The 18,023-nt window shown below is 38.8% G+C and overlaps 1 protein-coding gene across 2 annotated transcripts in view; it reads left to right on the top strand.

Moving 5' to 3' along the window:
- Positions 1-18,023, top strand: part of LOC132822259 (RNA-binding protein 5-like) — a 50,345-nt gene that overhangs the window by 2,471 nt on the left and 29,851 nt on the right. Inside the window, exons 2-9 of one of the 2 annotated variants that reach the window (XM_060835397.1) lie at positions 1,126-1,223; positions 1,762-1,975; positions 4,106-4,261; positions 5,681-5,753; positions 12,592-12,665; positions 14,313-14,393; positions 17,028-17,088; positions 17,587-17,649. In XM_060835397.1, the coding sequence (XP_060691380.1) occupies positions 1,198-1,223; positions 1,762-1,975; positions 4,106-4,261; positions 5,681-5,753; positions 12,592-12,665; positions 14,313-14,393; positions 17,028-17,088; positions 17,587-17,649 (748 nt within the window). In that variant the 5' untranslated portion in view covers positions 1,126-1,197. The remainder of the gene's footprint in view (positions 1-1,125; positions 1,224-1,761; positions 1,976-4,105; positions 4,262-5,680; positions 5,754-12,591; positions 12,666-14,312; positions 14,394-17,027; positions 17,089-17,586; positions 17,650-18,023) is intronic. The other variant, XM_060835398.1, reaches the window with a different exon arrangement.

The following is an 18,023-nucleotide window of genomic DNA, read 5'->3' on the forward strand; positions in this document are numbered from 1 at the left end:
CTCTCACCCTTGTTTACTTTTTACTTGGTCACCTTCTGTAGTTCAGCTCTTTTGTCCATACTTGATTCAAGACTGTAATAAATGATACAGGTAAAATCCGGTCTTTGTGGTGGTAGACAAGTTATTGCAGGTAGGCAAAAGTGAGGACTGCGGATGCTGGAGATTAGAGTTGATCGTGTGGTGCTGGAAAAGCACAGCAGGTCAGGCAGCATCCGAGGAGGACAATCAATGTTTTGGGCAAAAGCCCTTGATCAGGAATACCTGTTATTGCAGGTATCTGATTAACATTGTTATTACAACATTCTTTATTTCTTTGCCTTCTGTCATTTGACTGCCCCCCAGTAACATCCTTTTTTTTTGTTTTTATTGATCCTTTAATTCTGAAAAATATAGAAGTTCACTCATTTTCTTCACACAGTTCCAATCATTTGGTCATACGATAGTGAGCTGAGCATCCAATTTTGCTTAAGGTCTACTTCAACTTCCCACATGATAAATTCCTGTATTCATATTGATAATGGAAATGGTAATTGTAATAAACTCTCCTCAGTCAATGCACTGCAGGTAGTCTTTAGTGTTTGAATATTAGAATGGTAAAATGGTTTGAAAAAGATCAATTGACTTTGGAATGGGGTCTGAATTGTGTGTTTGTTAGCTTGTCCAGTTATTTCTCTGCTCAGTCTTCCATTAAATAAAGGATTAAACAATAAAACATTTGCAAACATTCATTGTTCATTAATGGATATCCTGTGAAAGAATTTTGAATCTGGAGTTTCAGCTGAGCATTCTGAAATTGCTGATTATAAGTCAAGGAATTTTACCGAGTAAAGTATTAATATGAATGCTTTTAACCTAGTTTTGCTCTTGTAATTAGTGCCTGGGTTTATTGAAAATTACCCATTTTTGCTTCCTCCTTGCATAGTTGTTAATTGGTGAACTTGTGGGGTGTTTGTGTAGAAGTTTGAGGTTTTTTTTGAAGAGATCCTGCAACAATGAGTGAAATGTTTTACAAGATTATGATATAACATCTGAAAAGTGTTTAGTTGTTTTGGAGAAAGGGAGGGAGCTGTACCTTGAAAGGAATTTCAATTTTTCTGCTTATTTTATCTCCATACCTTTTTTTAGAATCAATTTCTTCACTGTAGATTGCTACATTCAAAAATTTCAGAAGAGCTGCATTTTCAGTAATCCATAACAATGGGCTACGATAAATATGATAAACGGTAAGAACTTATTTTCTAATTTTTAAATCTCTTATCCATGCATGAATTTAAGCATTGCATAGTTTGTAAAAGAGAGGCTTTGCTTACCCTTATGGTGTTAAAAGGCATTAACAGCCCATTTTAAAACATGTCCTTGAATTTGGAAAATACATGATTATTGTGCATGTAGGTATATCTTATAGGTGAAATTATTACTGTTTATTTTATTGTGTGATCAGGTGTTAATGTCCATTCTAATGTGTCCTGGCTTAACCAAAAAAAATGGTTGGCATGGTCCATAATCCTGTTTGTTGTTTTGCTGCTTAGTCTGCTAATGGCGCAGAACAGAGATGGAAATGTGTGCCTTTGGGGAAACCCCTGATCTAAATATATACAACTGTATTTACCTAGATTGAGTATTGTTTTGAAGTACTTCAGAAACATTGGTGAGTAAATTAGATGTTTCTGGAGAATACGAAGATTATAGAAAGTTGTCACTTGACCCCAAGTTAAAACTTTCTTGCAGAGCTAATGCATTTAATGATTGCCTTTTTTTTAGTGAAACCAGTCGAAGTGAGCGGAGTGGCCGTTATGGCTCTGAATGGAACAGAGATGACCATAGAGAGTCACGGGGTAGACGTGATTATGACTATAAAGATGTTGATTATCGTGCTCCGCCAAATCACAGCAGGGACTACGATCGTGATAGACGTCGCAGTGACTATCGGAATAATGACCGCTATCATGATTACAGGAACTATGAGAATTCTGAGGTATACAATCCTGCTGTTAGAAGAGTACTTGACGTTACTGACTTGCAGTTTACTTGGTCTTGGCTAAATCTGTCTGTTCAGATTATTTATCCCTCAAAAGGGCAAGTGAATTCCCTGTCTCACTTATGTTATCACCAGGGTGGGGATTTTTCCGTTAATAATTCTGCCCATTTTATTTTGATCTTGGCATATGGCTGAAGATGCTAATGGTGTGGGATAATGTTGAGCCTTCTCTTTTTTTCAAAGTGTTATTGTCAGAATGTTGCCTGTGCATGAAGGTGTTAGCACAACCCTAATTGCCCATGTCTTGCTGTAATCTAGCAGTATTATTATAAGCGGGGTTGCAATGCTGCCTCACAGCACCTGAGACCCAGGTTCAATTCCCGACTCGGGCAACTGACTGTGTGGAGTTTGCACGCTCTCCCCGTGTCTGTGCGGGTTTCCTCCCACAGTCCAAAGATGTGCAAGTCAGGTGAGTTGGCCATGCTAAATTCCCCGTAGTGTTAGGTAAGGGGTAATTGTAGGAGTATGGGTGGGTTGCGCTTCGGCGGGTTGGTGTGGACTTGTTGGGCCGAAGGGCCTGTTTCCACACTAAGTAATCTAATCTAAAAAAAAGAACTGGACATGAGTCAAAAGCAAATAAATGCATTCCTGACCTTATAGCAGCTGGCAATGTCATCAAAGCAGAATTTGTATATGATCGTTCTCTGGTTGTTTTCTGGAGGAGGTCCTAAAGCAAAATATGCTGCGTTGATTGGCCGTTGACACCACCCATTTGTCGGTATTCTTTGTTAGTCACTGGAAGATTTATGCTGCGATCTGGCCTCTGTTTTGCTGAGGTTCCTTGTTACCATGCTGTATTGCACATTGTATTTATATTGAAGTCAAGGATTGTCATCTCTGTTTTGCCATTCTGTTTGTCTATCTGAATGTTTTCTGCAACATAAATTGTATGTGAGCAAATTTCACTTCAGTTTTGTTTGATTGGGTCCTTTTAATCGCTTTGATTCAGAAGTAGCAGTCTTAATATTTTCAATTTTTTTAATGTATAGACCAGCTGGTGTGAATTCTATCCACTCCTCCCTTTAACAAGAATTCAAAGGAACCCATTAATTTGTGAAACAGCTGAACCCACGAGTATTTTGTCTTGCCTTTATGAATGTTTTTAGTAAAAGTCAGTCTTGACGTATGTGGGTTGGTCTGCATAGTCCTCTGATCCCATAATATTGTAACCATTTATTCAGTGAAGTGTCAAAAATGTTGTTCCTTTATTTTGCAGTTACCTCTTGGCTAGTCTACTGCATTCTGGATCTAGGGATAGTGTGTTGATCTTGCTGTAGCATGCTGAAGGTTTTTTAAGCATCAGTTTTTCAAAGTTCATTTTACGAATGAAAATAATTGGCTACTTCAAAAACCTGAATCTATGATAATTAGTATATATGATGGTGTTAAGATTTGTTGTTGCTAGAGAGTATTTAACTTGACTGTCAACACCCGTCATAAGAGGGTGGCAAATGAAATCAGCCTGGCTTTGGAATTCCATGTTTTTTTTTATTTAACATGGTTTTTCCTGACCAACCTATTCAGAGATGTTATTGCAGATCTCTGGAGCAGCTGCGACTTAAACCCATGCCCCTTGATTCAGAGGTAGGGAACTACCACTGTGCCAAGTCTTTAAGAATATAATCTTCATTAGGTTCAGGTGTCAGTTTGGATTTAATATGCAAATTTACAGCATTAGCTCAACTCCTGAGTTCACTTGGGTCTGTCAGCTATCTACCCCAAAGTTTAACCCCAGCTTTCATTCGTATTGAAGGGAGTCATAGTATATTGGCAGTAATCTGTTGTGATTGAAATAAAAATCAAATTAATACATTATGCTTACAATGTACTGTGCACCCCTTCATGTTTATCATATCCTCACAAGCTCTGTTGCTTCAGAGTGTTATGCAGTGAACATGTTTTTCCATGGGCAAATCACTTGTGGAAGGAGAATGTTGTTAACCATGCTGCTTCTTGTTTTTCACCATTACATTCAAACAGCACATACCCATCATTGTTTTAGTAGAATATTAGTGTTGTTAGAAAATGGATATTTTGTATAATAAATAAAAATGTCTATGCTTCCAGAATTGTGAAGATGACAGCAGATTTGAAAGACCCGAGGGAAGCCAGTACTATGATGGTGACTACAAGGACCATGATTACAGAAATGATGGAACTGAAGAGAGGGAGAACAAAACAATTATGTTAAGAGGTCTTCTGCCATCAACAACCAGGGAGGATGTATGAATATATTTATTAACATTTTCATAACATTTGTGTATTTGGGATTCTAGGAGAATGGAAGGATAGGAGTTCAGAACAGTTTTAGTTGAAGGTTGAAGTACCTGTTATGTGGAATTTGATAATAAAGCAATTTCATTTTTAGAGGGGATGGGAGACTCAAAGATACAACTTTGCTTGAAGGTGGGTATGCTATGAAGTGTCATCCAACAAGCAGTCTAATTTGGAAAATATGGTGATTCCTCAGTGATCTGGCACAGAAGAACTTTTAATTGTCCGTTTTTTGCTTTGCTTGAATAAACAGCAACATGCATTTCTCTGTTGCAATATTGCATAGGAAGTGAGCATAGCAAAATTAAAGAACTTGCAAAATGTATCCTTGCTGTGATGTGAAATGTGACAGGACTTTGGGACAGTTCACTAAAGTTCAGCCCTGAAGATTGTGGTCACCTAAAGATTTGCTAAAAAGACAAATTTCTTTTTTTAACCAAATAAATTTTGTCCCAAGATTTATATTTGTTTAACAAACTGCTACCTATTAAATTTGAAGCAACCAAGAAAGGTCTAGCTTCACTTTCTGACTCAATACCCTTGCGTCACTTGCCATTCATGATGTTCCCTCCTGCCTTTTGTTCTTCTCATTTGCACGACTGCCCTCCTGTATTTCCCAATTTATCAAATGTAGTTGCACAGTTAGTGTACTTATTTTGATTCACTGAATATTTCTTTCTTTGGTGTGCTTTCTGTTTCTAAATTGAAAGAACTTGCATCATGTTCTGTAAAGTCAAATTTCCCAATTTTGTTTGACCTATTACAAGATTTCAGACACTTGGCAGTTAGAGGCAACAGTAGCACTTGGTGTTACAGTCCAAAGCATGTTTTCTCTTAAAGGTGCTGAGCAGTAATATTCCAGTGCAAATTGTAATGAAAGCTTACAAGCAAATGTCATCAGATTATTTAAATATAAAACACAGAAAATAGGATCATGGTAGGCCATCTGGCCCTTTTGAGTCTGCCATTCAGTATGGTTATGGCTGATGCCCCAACTCGATACCCTCTTAGCACTTTTGCTTCCAATCTAACTCCTTGAAAAGAGTGTTTTGGCCTCAACCACTTTCTGTGGTAGAGATTTGCACAGACTCACCATTCTTTGTGAAGAAATTTCTCCTCTTCTCAGTCCTTGGGCTTCAGGGCCACTGTAGTTTATCATATTACCGAATGTCCAATGATGTGTTGACACAATGTGAATGTTCTCACATGTAACCGTGATATTGTACAGCATTTGCATGCCAGATATTCATAAATTTGTACGTCAAAGCTACTTTACAATAACTAATGTAATTATAATCAAATATATCTGTTTGCATGATTTAAAATATCTAGAAAAATAAAACAATGGATTTCAAATTTTCCTTCCAGATTCTTGAAATATTTCAGGACAGTGATGAATTTCACCCCAAGGATGTGCGAGTGATGAAGTGTAAAGTATCAGGTGAGATCTTGGCTGTTCTTGCAGGTATTCTGAGGAAGAAAATGTCACTTCCTCTTTAATTCAGGAAAGCCAACTGATTTTTGTCACTGCACAGGAAAATATAACTGCCTAGACCAGTTAAAAGTCAACTTGCATTAATCTGCAATGGATGGGTTGCAGTGATTAGAGTGGTTGCCCAACAGGGGACTGTTGTTCAGTAGTTCATAACTTCCATGTTTTGCAAGTAACATCTTCCAAAATGAATCATACTTAGTTATATCCTATCTACCTTTGAATGTCTCTTTTCTTTTCCAGAACCTCTTCCTCAAAAGCACTTGTACTATCTCAATATTCGGATGAGACAAACTGGGAGAATGTTATTTGTCTACCACAAATCAATGACTCCTAGTAACGTCCCTTACCAAGAGTATTTTTTCTTGCGAATATTTACATATTCAGGAGGATTTAATTTTTGTCATTTGCAGTCTGATTTTAATTCTTTTCAACTGTTAAAGATTGATCTTTGAATTTGGGTGTTGTTAGTTTGAACCTATTGACCTGAGAATTTTACTTGAAAACACACTCCTATTGAATTTCAAGAGTGAATGCAAGCAACCTCAAAATAAACAAAGCTTCATTATTAATTAATCCCATGAGTCTAGATAGCTTCTTAGACAGGGTGTTGTTTTCTTTAGTTAGCATCAGGGTTGTTTTTATTCTAGCAATAACTATTATTTATATAACATCATTTAATATAACAAACCAGAGGTAGGTCCTTCACAGATGTGATTCTAAGTAGAATCACAACGCGATATTTATCTGTGCTCAGAGAGAAGGCACACTCGTCAACAGCAGCACAATTAAAATGCAGGAATGCTTGAGACCGGAATTAGATGACCACAGATTTGAAGGTTATATGGCTAGAGGTTAATGGTAATACCATTACATCCAAGTTTGCCTTCTCTCTTTCAAACTGCAGACTGAACTCTACCATATGGTTGCTGCCTCTTAAGTATTCCCTTACTTTAAGATCTTTTATAAAGTCTGGCTTATTACGTAGCACTAAGTCCTGAAGAGCCTGCTCCCTTGTGGGCTCCATCACAAGCTGTTCCAAAAAACTATCCTGTAAGCATTCCATGAATTCCCTTTTTTTGAATCCACCGGCAACATTATTCACCCAGTTCACCTGCATATTGAAGTCTTCCATTATCATTGTGACCTTGCCTTTTTGATATACCCTATCTATTTCCTGGTACATCTTGTGTCCCTGGTCCTGACCACTGTTTGGAGATCTGTACATAACTCCCATTATGGTTTTTTTGCCTTTGTGGTTCCTCGACTCCACATGTCATTCAGTGCCATAGATTTAATTTCATTCTTAACTAACACGGCAACCCGTCTCCTCTGTCTACCTCCATGTCTTTTTAACAAGACATCCTTGTAAATCCTTGGGTGTTTGACTGCCAGTCCTGAACCCCTTGCAACCACATCTGTCGTGTCTACCGTATCATCTTTCACGATGATTTGTGACATTAATTCATCTACTTTGTTACGAATACTCTGAGCATTCAGGTAAAGTGCCTTAATGCTATCTATCTTAACATTATTAGTGATATTGGAAATCATAAGATGTTCTAGGTTATCCTTCCTTTTGCTGCATTCCCAGTCTGCCTCGAACTGAAACCCACCTGCACACATGTTGTCCAGCAGCTTACCTTTCCATTTAACTCCACACTCCCTGTTGCTTTCGCTTTCCCTCCTCTCTTAACCTCTCCCCCCCCCCCCCCCCCCCCCCCCCCAACCCACCTCCCGACTTTTAAAGTTGTACTGAACACCTCCTTTTTGCTAGAACATTGGTCGGGGAGGGGGGGGGGTTGGGGAACTATCCCAACGGTACGGATTCCCTACCACCCCCCTGCCCAACCCCTTTCCATAACTTTCTTTTCCCTATGCCAATTGGCATGTAGCTCTGGCAGTAATCCAGAGATTATAATCCTTGAGCACCTGTACTTCAATTTCCTCCCTAGTGTTTGATAATCCTTAAACAGATCCTCCACCCTAGCTTTGCCTGTGTTGTTAATCCCAATGTGGACCACAACAACTGGATCCTTCCCCCTCCAATATCCTTTCAGGCTGGTTGGAGATGCCTGCCCGGTGTCAGGGTGCAGGACAACACAGAATGTGAGACTCCCAATCCAGCTTACATAGGATATTTATCTGTCCCCCTAATTATAGAATCCCCTGTAACGAGTACTTGTCTTTTTGCTCCTCCTCCTTGAATGGCCTTTTGCATCATAGTGCCATAGTCATGTTGCTCATTCTGTCTATAGCCCTTGCCCTCATCCGTACAGGGAGCATGAATCTCATGCCTGTTGGACAAGATCAACGCTGAGGCTCCTCCACTCCTGAACTCAGAATCCCCCCTACCTGCCTCACTCACAGTCACACCCTGTTGTCTCTGCATTTGAATTAGTTAATCTGCTGGGTGTGAGTGCCTCCCCAAACAAAGTGTCCAGGTAATTCTTTCCTCTCCCAGACGTGCTGCAGAGTTTGAAGCTCAGATTCCAGATCATCAATTCTGATCCGCTGTTCTTCCAACAACCAGCACTTGCTGCAAATGTGGTCACTGCCATTCACAATGGGATCAGCCAGATTACTTTGTCTAATTTTGGGCTTTACACCTCGGAGAACATACTGGCACTGCAATGTGTCCAGCAGAGATTCACATGGATGATCCCTAGAATGGTAGGCCGAACATACGATGTACGGCTGTGGATCCTGGGACTGTATTCATTAGGGTTTAGAAGGTTGAGGGGAGATCTAATAGAAACGTACAAGTTTAATCATGGCTTAGGAAGGGTGGACACTGGGAAGTTGTTTCCATTAGGCAGGAGACTAGGGTCTGTGGGCAAGGGTGTCAATTTAGAACGGAAATTAGACATTTCTTCAGGCAGACAGCAAGTGGGCCTGTGGAATTCATCGCTGTGGAGACCGGGATGTTAAATGTTTTCAGAGCAGAGATTGATAAATTTTTGATCTGGCAAAGAATCAAGGGTTATGAGGAGCGTGCAGGTCAGTGGAGTTGAAATGCCCATCAGCCATGATTAATTCAACATCCCAGTGGCCTTATGTCTTATTGTCATATGATATTGAGCCATTGATGGGTGAAGTCATGGAATAGTTCTACAGTGAGGATGTGAAATTTAAAAATTGGTGCCTCCTGTAACCATGAGCCAAGAAAACATAGACCAGGGAGTCCAAGGGGGTTTGGTGAGTGGGCAGGGTGAGTCGACCGGATGTGTTGCTAAAGTGAAGTGCAGAGATAATAGGGCATAGATGAGGATTTCAGTAGTGAATGAAGTAGCGGGTAAGTTGACCTAAGTGATGTAATGGTGGTGGGAACAGGCAAGCTTAGTGATGATGCACATTTGTGATCTTCATCAGTTCATAGCATTAGTCCTAAGTCAAGATCCTACAACTATTCATAGGTTAGGAGTTCTGCAAGAGATAGTGATACTTGTTGTTTGAAATAACACTTACGATATCTATTGAGGCAGTTAGTCATTTGAGAGTCTTATGACTGTTGTCAATAAAGATGGCTCACTTTTCTCCCAGTACTGCATTTCACCAGTCCAGTTCATAGAGTAAATTTGTCTTGCAACCTTAATTAGCCAGCACAGGGAGAATTATTTCTGGAATTTGAAAGATACAGTAGCTACAAAAGGCACCGAGAGTGTTTTAAGCTGTATTCTTGATGTATTTTATAGTTTATGCCCTGTTTTCTGCCTGCGCTCAATCTGGAATCCGATATTAACAATTTTTGCATCTAATATTTCCATTAACTTTTAAGTCTTGATTAGTTTGTGTATAGGGTGAACAATATTTTCATCTATGCACCTAGGATGCCATATCTAGGTAAAATTGGGAATATTAACTTGGGAAGCATTTTTTTTGTTCTGTTTTCAGTTTCTTCTGAGAAACCAAGTTTAGGTGATGGTGGCAAGTAGTATCCCATATACTTGCCCAGAAAAGCTGAGAATGGGTTCGTGACCTCTCCTTAAAAAGTCAATTGCCTTGAATTATTAGGTTTGAAATTTGTTTTTACTGTGTATTGGCGTTATTTTTCTGTGGGACCTAGGTATTGTCAAATGTTAAATATGTTCACTTTCAAAAGTAAAGCAGTACAGTTGCTTAGGATGGTAGTTCCCAGGGACTGCAAAGTTCTATTTCTTCTGGAATAAGAACTGGAGCAGTTTCAACCAATAGGAGTAGATTTGAATAGTTTTAGGTTTGTTTACTGTAGTCCCATAACGTCTGATCATATTTAACAGCTCAAAATGGATTGTTTCATTTGCATGGTAATAAAAAATAATGTACCTGTAAATAAATTGCTTCATACACCTTCTTTAGAACTGTAGAGGAATTTCTTTAACTGGAGGGTAGTGACTGAAATTTGTTGCCACAGAGGACTGAGTGTATTTATGATCGAGAGAAGTTCTTAATTAGTAAGGAGCTCAAAGGTTACAGTGAGAAGCCATGATCAAATGAAGTAAACTCAATAGACTGAATAGCCTAATTCTGCTGCTGTGTTTTATGATTTTAAATCTTAATAAGCGGGAATCATTGACTATACAGGATTCCAGAATATTCATTTTCTAGTTGGATACTTGCAATAAAATATTTTTAAATAACTATAAAAGATGGTTCTTGTCTAGAATCAAAAACTAGTAACTTAGTGTAATGAATAACTTTTAAAAATGATCTTGGTAAAGCTTTCTAGTCACAAATAAATAAAGGTATGGCCGGGTTAGATTAAATAAAAAGTTGTAATTTTTTTAATGCTGGCCCCTTTTTCAGCTGGTTTCTATATTTTTGAAATTGCAGTTAGTATATTGCAAAAACTTTTGTGCAGTTATCATAAGTTTATAGCTGTTCATACAAGAAATGATAATCAAGTGTTTATAAGGCTTCCGATGAATATAACTTGGTAACTGCATTAATACTTGCAAGTATTTCGTTATGACATTAACGAATGAAAGTCAGTTTCCCAGAAGCTTTAATGTGAGGTTTGCTGATTAAATGTTGACACTGTCCAAAGCACAGTTTTTAGAATGCTTTTTAAAGAAAAGTCTTCCTCTTGTGTAGTTATGGTATGGTAAGGTGGCATGCTTTTGTTTAAAGAAGTGTCATAAGCAGCGCAGCATCTGACGTTTGGTTTTGACAGTGAGGGAATCCAATAATTTGTTTGGTCATGAGATGGTCTTTACCCTTGATCAGTGCTTTCATTTGAAGGTTTGAACATGCGCATCTTGCAGTGGCTGTTACTTTAGTCTTACAAGATAATGCATGGCATGAAAAGGGTGGACGCTAGGAAATTGTTTCCGTTAGGCGAGGAGACTAGGACCTGTGGACCCAGCCTTAAAGCGGGTAATTTCAGAACAGAAATGCGGAGATATTTCTTCAGCCAGAGAGTGGTGGGCCTGTGAAATTCATTGCCGCAGAGTGCAGTGGAGGCTGGGACGCTAAATGTCTTCAAGGCAGAGATTGATAAATTCTTGATGTCACAAGGAATTGAGGGCTACAGGGAGAATGCGGGTAAGTGGAGTTGAAATGCCCATCAGCCATGATTGAATGGTGGAGTGGACTCGATGGGCCGAATGGCCTTCCTTCCACTCCTGTGTCTTATGGTCTTATGAGCATTATATTCCTCAATACTACACGTTGCTACATGTTTGGAAACACATCACTTTTTAATAATTGTGGGTTTGTAATGTTGTATTCTGCCTTAATTTTAGAACATAAATATGAAATGATCTAGCTGGACCAGAACTGTCATGCAATTTCATAAATAACAAAAATGGAATGTGATCAATCTTTGTGGCCAGACTGAATTTCAATGATTCAGTTAAGGAAGGGATATTAGGAAAAACACTGCATAAAATATCTTGCTTTTAGACTAATTAAAATAAACAAGTTTGTTACTTCTGGTGTATTGGTGCTTTTCTGTATTTTTGTTTCTGGGGCAGTTTGAAAGAAAATTACTTAAAATACTAAATATCATTCCTGATTTAAAAATTCTAAGTAGAGTAAGTGCACATATTCTTCACTGTTACTAAAAGCAAGCTACCATTTTGCTAAAATTAAACATTGTCAAGATTTTCCTCCAATAATGTAATAATCAGTCATGCAAAATTTCTCCATCAGATGATCTAACAGATCCAATACTAAATCTGTTTGACTTAATGTATTTTGTGCAGTAGAGTTAATTTTATGATGAAGCATAGGCTAATTGCTAGTGGAGATCTCCCGATATTGAGATGCTGGGACCATGATTTTGGATTCAAGTGCATATAACTGGTGGGAGTTAGCTGCCCTAACTACTGTTGCATATTTCCCAATGGTGGTGCTTTCAAGCATGGAATGGTGCAAAGTGCTGTGTGCCCTTTTGTTGGAAGTAGTATAATTGGGAACAATGTGGTATTGGAAACTAAAACACAAATTATTGGAAAAACTCAGCAGGTCCAAATATTTTAAACCAGGTAGGTTATAACTGATGCTAGGAATGCCAGGTTTTTTTGGCAATTATAAACAATTGCAGCACGTCTACTGTAAATGGGGAAGGTGATAGGTGATACTGATACTTGTGTTACAACTGCTTCAAAGACTGTATAAAATTAAATGCATTTTGAAAATGAGTTCAAATTCTGTTCCCTCCCATGATTTTTTTTTAAAAAAACAATAAGGCCTCTATCGTGCCACACAAATAGACATTTGTACATAACACGTGGCGACAGAATGAATGGCTGCTTTAAACACGCTGACTAACACAATCCCGTCTATATCTGAATGCTGTCTCTAGGTCAAAGCCGTGGTTTCGCCTTCGTGGAGTTTAATCACTTGCAGGACGCAACAAGATGGATGGAAGCCAACCAGGTTGCTTCATCACAAGTCTAGATTTATTGAAGGGGGGAAGGATCAAGTGTTTCCCGCTGCAAAAAAGATCCAGAGGGACCAAATATTATCCTGTCCTTTCCCTCAAAAAACAGTACTTCACAATTACATCTGTAAAACAAACACAAGTTATTATATGGGTGTTTGTATATTATTTGCTTTTGTGGCCATGAACCTGATAACTGCTTGTAAAAACAAGTGTGGTGAATTAGTGCTCACTTTAATGGTCAGTGTCATGGGGCACCTTCCCAAGTAAATGTCTGAAATTCAATGCTCCACCATTTAATGTCAACGTGCTGGAAAAACAGCTGGTTTGGCAGCTGGTCTGACTGCTGAGAGATGCTGTCAGACCTGAGTTTTCTAGCAATTTATTTTTATTTCAGATCTCCAACATTGAGTAGTTTGCTCTTATTTTAGTTCCATTTGATGTATTATGGAGAGATCCTTTTACATGTGAAAAAAATGTTTTTGGCAGACATAGCATGCCTGATTTCTATGGGTCTTTGCTCATGTCCTTCAGTAAATGAAAGAGGTAACATGTAGCTTCCACTGCAGTCTCCAGTAAGTGTTAGTCTGTGCTGACTTAGCTGGTCTAATTCTCAGGTGTGACTTCTAGTCACATTCCTGTCAGATTTCTATCTCAAACAGAAGTAGAAAGGTCAGAGCCAAAATCTCAATTTCTGTTGCTCATTGCAATTGTTGATTTTAAGGGGTGACACTTAGGTAATTATTGCTAGATGTTAGTGTACCATGTAAATTCTTGACATTTATGAAGTTACTTACAAATTCCACTGAGCCATGTCTGCTGCACAAATCCCAAACATGCAATTTAATAGTTGTCTAAGGTGTCTTAGAGAACCTCAACTTAAACAGATTTTATTAGCTAGGGGGTTAGTCACTTTACCCATCATCAGTTGAGTGTATGTGGTGAAGAATTGTTGGCTGCAACTCAAATGGAGCTTTATGCATGCACTGATATCTTGTATTTGCGCTGTAGATTTTATAGTTTATCACTTGACTTGAAAGGTGCACTGTAGTTAGCAATTTATTTGCAGATACAGTATCTTTGTCAAGTGACATCTTGTAATGAGAAGCTGAAGGTTCTTGTGGAAATGTTCACATCCTTGATTTTCTCGTGACAAACTGTGGATATTGAAAACTTATTCCTTTGGAGGAAAACTGTAATACATTGCAGTACGTGGACATGCTCACTGTTGTGAGACTGTTAACCCCAACATCAAGATATTTTCTGAGAGATAATCTCAGGATAAAGCTCACTTTGCAGATTAAGCGGGAAGACAATAAATGAGGCAAGCAAAAGGCACCAAGTAATGTTTCATATAGCAAAGAAGAATCAACTGTTTGCCAGTTAAACCCGATCTGCTTAGATTTTACGTCTTGGTAGAAGAAATATCGTGTATCCTACATCTTCCAAGAGTTGAGACCCACTCTCATCTTTGCAGTTAAATCATGACTTGGTTACCTAGGTGACTAGATCGTCTGCATCCAGGAGACCTTTTAAAGATGTATTTGAGAGTAGTTTTCATCCCTTGTTTGGAGCCGATGTTATCTGTAATGTCAAATATTTGCTCCATTTGGTGGGTTCTGACTTGATTATTTTGTTTTCAGCAGCGTACCCTCACCATTCTTGGAAAGTCAGTTTCGATGCACTACAGCACAAAGCCTTTTGAAGACTGGAGTTGCAACAAGGTAAAAAAAATATAGAAACCACGCTTTAGCCGATCTTTTTTAGCTTTTTTTTCTCTTTTGTTAATCTTTCAACATTGTTTTGCATAATTTGGGTTTGGATTTTGGGGGCAAATTTCTCATTTAAAATTGGAAGGATACTGTGTTGTCAATCGAAACGCCTCATGCTACAGATTAATTGTACAGATTTAGGCCGTAAGACATGGGAACAGAAATTAGGCCAAGATGTTAAAAGGGTCCAATGAAGAAACTGTTCTCTTTCGGAAACTCAAGAAAAGTGGGATTTAGCGCAACCAGAAAGTAAATCTTTTTTTTGTACAAAAGGTCGTTTTAAAAATTGAAATTCTCTGTAAAGGCTTTTGCTGTGACAGTAAAATTTGAAGTCCGATTTTTGGTTGGATATGAACCTAGGGCATGAAAGTGGAGTTGGTACAGATTGACAGCGTTTTCATGGAATAGTTGAACAATTTGAGAGATGTCAGTTGATCTACTCTTTCTGATTTATCCTAAGGCTTTTCTCATTTATGAATAGCTGATGGGTACTTATATAAGATTCCAAAAGAGGAAATGCTGTAAAATCTCAGCATGTTTGGCAGCATCTGTAAGGAGAGAAGAGTTGACGTTTCAAATCTAACTGACCCTCTTGACAAAGCTTTTCTCCCCTTTTTTAAATAGGGAGGTATTTATACTAGGCTGAGAGAAGGTGAGTCATGGCTCCAGAAGCAAAGGTAGCAATAAAGAGGTGATAATGACAGTGCATAAAGAGATTATAGAGAGATAAGGAGCTGTGAATGACCAAGGCTGAAGCCAGTGCTATCTGACAAAATGTGGGGGATGAGTGAAGCAGAGGCAAAATGGAAAACAGGGGTAAAGGGTAGCAAAGGGGGAAGAGTAAAGGAAAAAGGTGATGGGAGAGTGGGGGGGGGGGGGGGCAAGAGAAAGAGAGACAATCAAGAAATGAGAGGTACAGAACAGTGGGGTTAAAAAAAAATTTTTTTAAGTTCTGAGGTTGTTGAATTCAGTGTTGAGACTGGCAGGCTGTAACTTGCCTAGTCGGAAGGTGAGATGCTGTTCCTCTAGTTTGCGTTGAGCTTCACTGGAACATTGCACCAGGCCAAGGACAGACATGTGGGCATGGGAGCCAGGATTGTGTGTTGCAGTGGCAAGCCACGGGAAGATCCAGGACCTGATTGCGAACAGACCAAAGGTGCTCAGCAAAGCTTTCACCCAGTTGACGTTTGTCTCTCCGATATAGGGGCAACCACATTGGGAGCAATGAATGCAATAGACCAAATTGAAAGAGATACAAGTGAAAAGCTGCTTAATCTGAAATGAGTGTCTGGGGCCTTGGATAGTGAGAAGAACTGGAGATGTCAGTGGGCTTGTAATAGATATTAATGGATGGACTATTGCTGGAAATGGAGACGGAAAGGAAGGCAAGTGTCGGAAATGGACCAGGTGAAGGTGATGGAGGGATGGAAACTGGAATCGTAGTTTATGAATTTTTCCAGGTCAGAATGAGAGTATGAAGCCACACTGAAATAGTCATCGATATACCAATAAAGCAGTTGTGGGAGGGGCCTGGGTAGGCCTGGAACAAGAAATGTTCCACATACCCCATGAAAAGGCAGGCATAGCTAGGACCCATGCGGGATTCCAGCATCCGCAGTAATTTGCTTTTATTACTTGTATAAGATTATTTCCTTGAATTTGGGATGTGCCTCATCAACTGGTTTAGTTGAGATGTAAAATAACCCATTTTACAAAGAGTCAACATTTAGGGGGATTTTTTGTCTTGCGTCGGCTACTTGTTTATACCACCTTATGATTTTCCCTGTGGCAATGAACTGTTTACTCTATTCTCTGAGGATTCAACTGTTAATTAGGAGAGTTGCAAGACTTAATCTATTTTAGGATTAGTGGAAGATGACTGTGACTCATTGAAAAGTTGACTGAAATTGCATCACACTTGACATTGAATTGTGGTGAACCTTTTGTTTGAGATTGAGGATTATCGATATTTGAAATTTGGCACTTTCCATATGCCATACCAATGCCTAGATTAATTCAGGGTTGAATATAATGGTACATTGTGTCATGTGCAGTGTCTTAGCAAGAAGCATTAATTCCAATTTGAATACTACTAGTTCTTGGTCGTCTACTGCTTCAGGCAATGGCTTGAATGATTTCAGTCTGAACTTAGAAATCCCTACTGTTTTGTGCAAGAAAATAGACTTTTTCTGGCAGCTGCAAATCCAGGTCACAAACTAAAAAGTTGTATTTTCACCTGTTAAACAAATTGGGAATTGGTTACTTTGTTTACTAGATGGCTGGTTTGCAAGCAGAGTTAGTTTAGTTCCCACATTGGTTGAGGTTACCATGAAGGTTTGTGCTTCTCAACTTCACCTGACTTATGGTGACCCCCTACATTAAACCACCATCTGTTGTAATGAGCAGCCTTATGGCCTGGTGGGACTGTGGCAACTTGTAAAAATGCATCCAACTGTCCAAAATTCAAATTTAAGTGCCATTCTCTTGTGGTCTTTGAAACCACAGAGTGCAAATAAAATAAGTTCAATGTCAGTTAATTTATGCTGTAACTTTCAGTGCTTTAAATACAACTTTTTTTTTCTGTAGTGTGGGGTGACTAACTTCAAACGACGAGAGAGATGTTTTAAATGTGATGCTCAGAAACCTGGTAAGTAATGTTGAGCAACTTCTGCCCTCCTGTATGGTGATAGTGTAACCCAGAAGCTTGCTGTGTCACCCAACCACTGTTATGAAGGCGTGATTTGTTTTACACTTTCCATCTCGGCTGTAGACGGTGGGGATCCTTTCGCATTCTTGATGGATGTGAAGCAAATTTGATTGTTGGTAATTAGGTGTGCAAGCCATGATCTTGCTCAGAGAAAATAAATTATCAAGGTCTAAGTTGCAGGTTTTGATAAATGCTGCAAGATTCTCTGGCCATCCACTTTTTTTTTCTATTCACAATTTTAATGTATTAGTAAAATTGTTTGAGATTGTAGTTCATTTAATCTTGTTCATTATGTGACTGAATTTTAGTTGCTGTGCATGAAAGGATACTTCAGCACTCAAATGGTTTTAACATTTTCAGTTGGCTCTTGCATTCTTGGTCGTCTCAGTACAGAAATTAGGAAAAATGTACTGAATTGCATTTCTCAATTTCTTCCAGAAACTGAAGAGGAGCAAGGTCGTGTGCAGGGTGAACCATTTATGTCTGACTATGCAAATGACAGTAAGTTCTTCAGAGTTCTGGGGGGAAAAAAAAGCCAGATCCTTTGTATTTGTACTTAGTGGTGGGTTTTTGAAGGTTTGCTTTTACTGAGCTGCACCAAATGTGGTCTAATTTGGTGTCTGGTCCAATCTTGATTTGAAAAAGTGTTTTAACTGGAAGAGTAACCAAGAGCCCCAGGCTAATGTTCTAATGAAATGGCTTCAAATCCCACCATGGCAAATGATGAAATCTGAATTCAAGACAAAATCGTGAATATCAAGGTAGCCTTATGGTGACCATGTGACTGCTGTCAATTGTCATCCTTTTCACTGATATTCTTTATTGAAAGAAATCTGCCATCCAGGCCCCTAGCAATGACCTCAAGTGCCCTCTGA

This window comes from Hemiscyllium ocellatum, chromosome 14, assembly GCF_020745735.1.
Source record: "Hemiscyllium ocellatum isolate sHemOce1 chromosome 14, sHemOce1.pat.X.cur, whole genome shotgun sequence".
NCBI lineage: Eukaryota > Metazoa > Chordata > Chondrichthyes > Orectolobiformes > Hemiscylliidae > Hemiscyllium > Hemiscyllium ocellatum.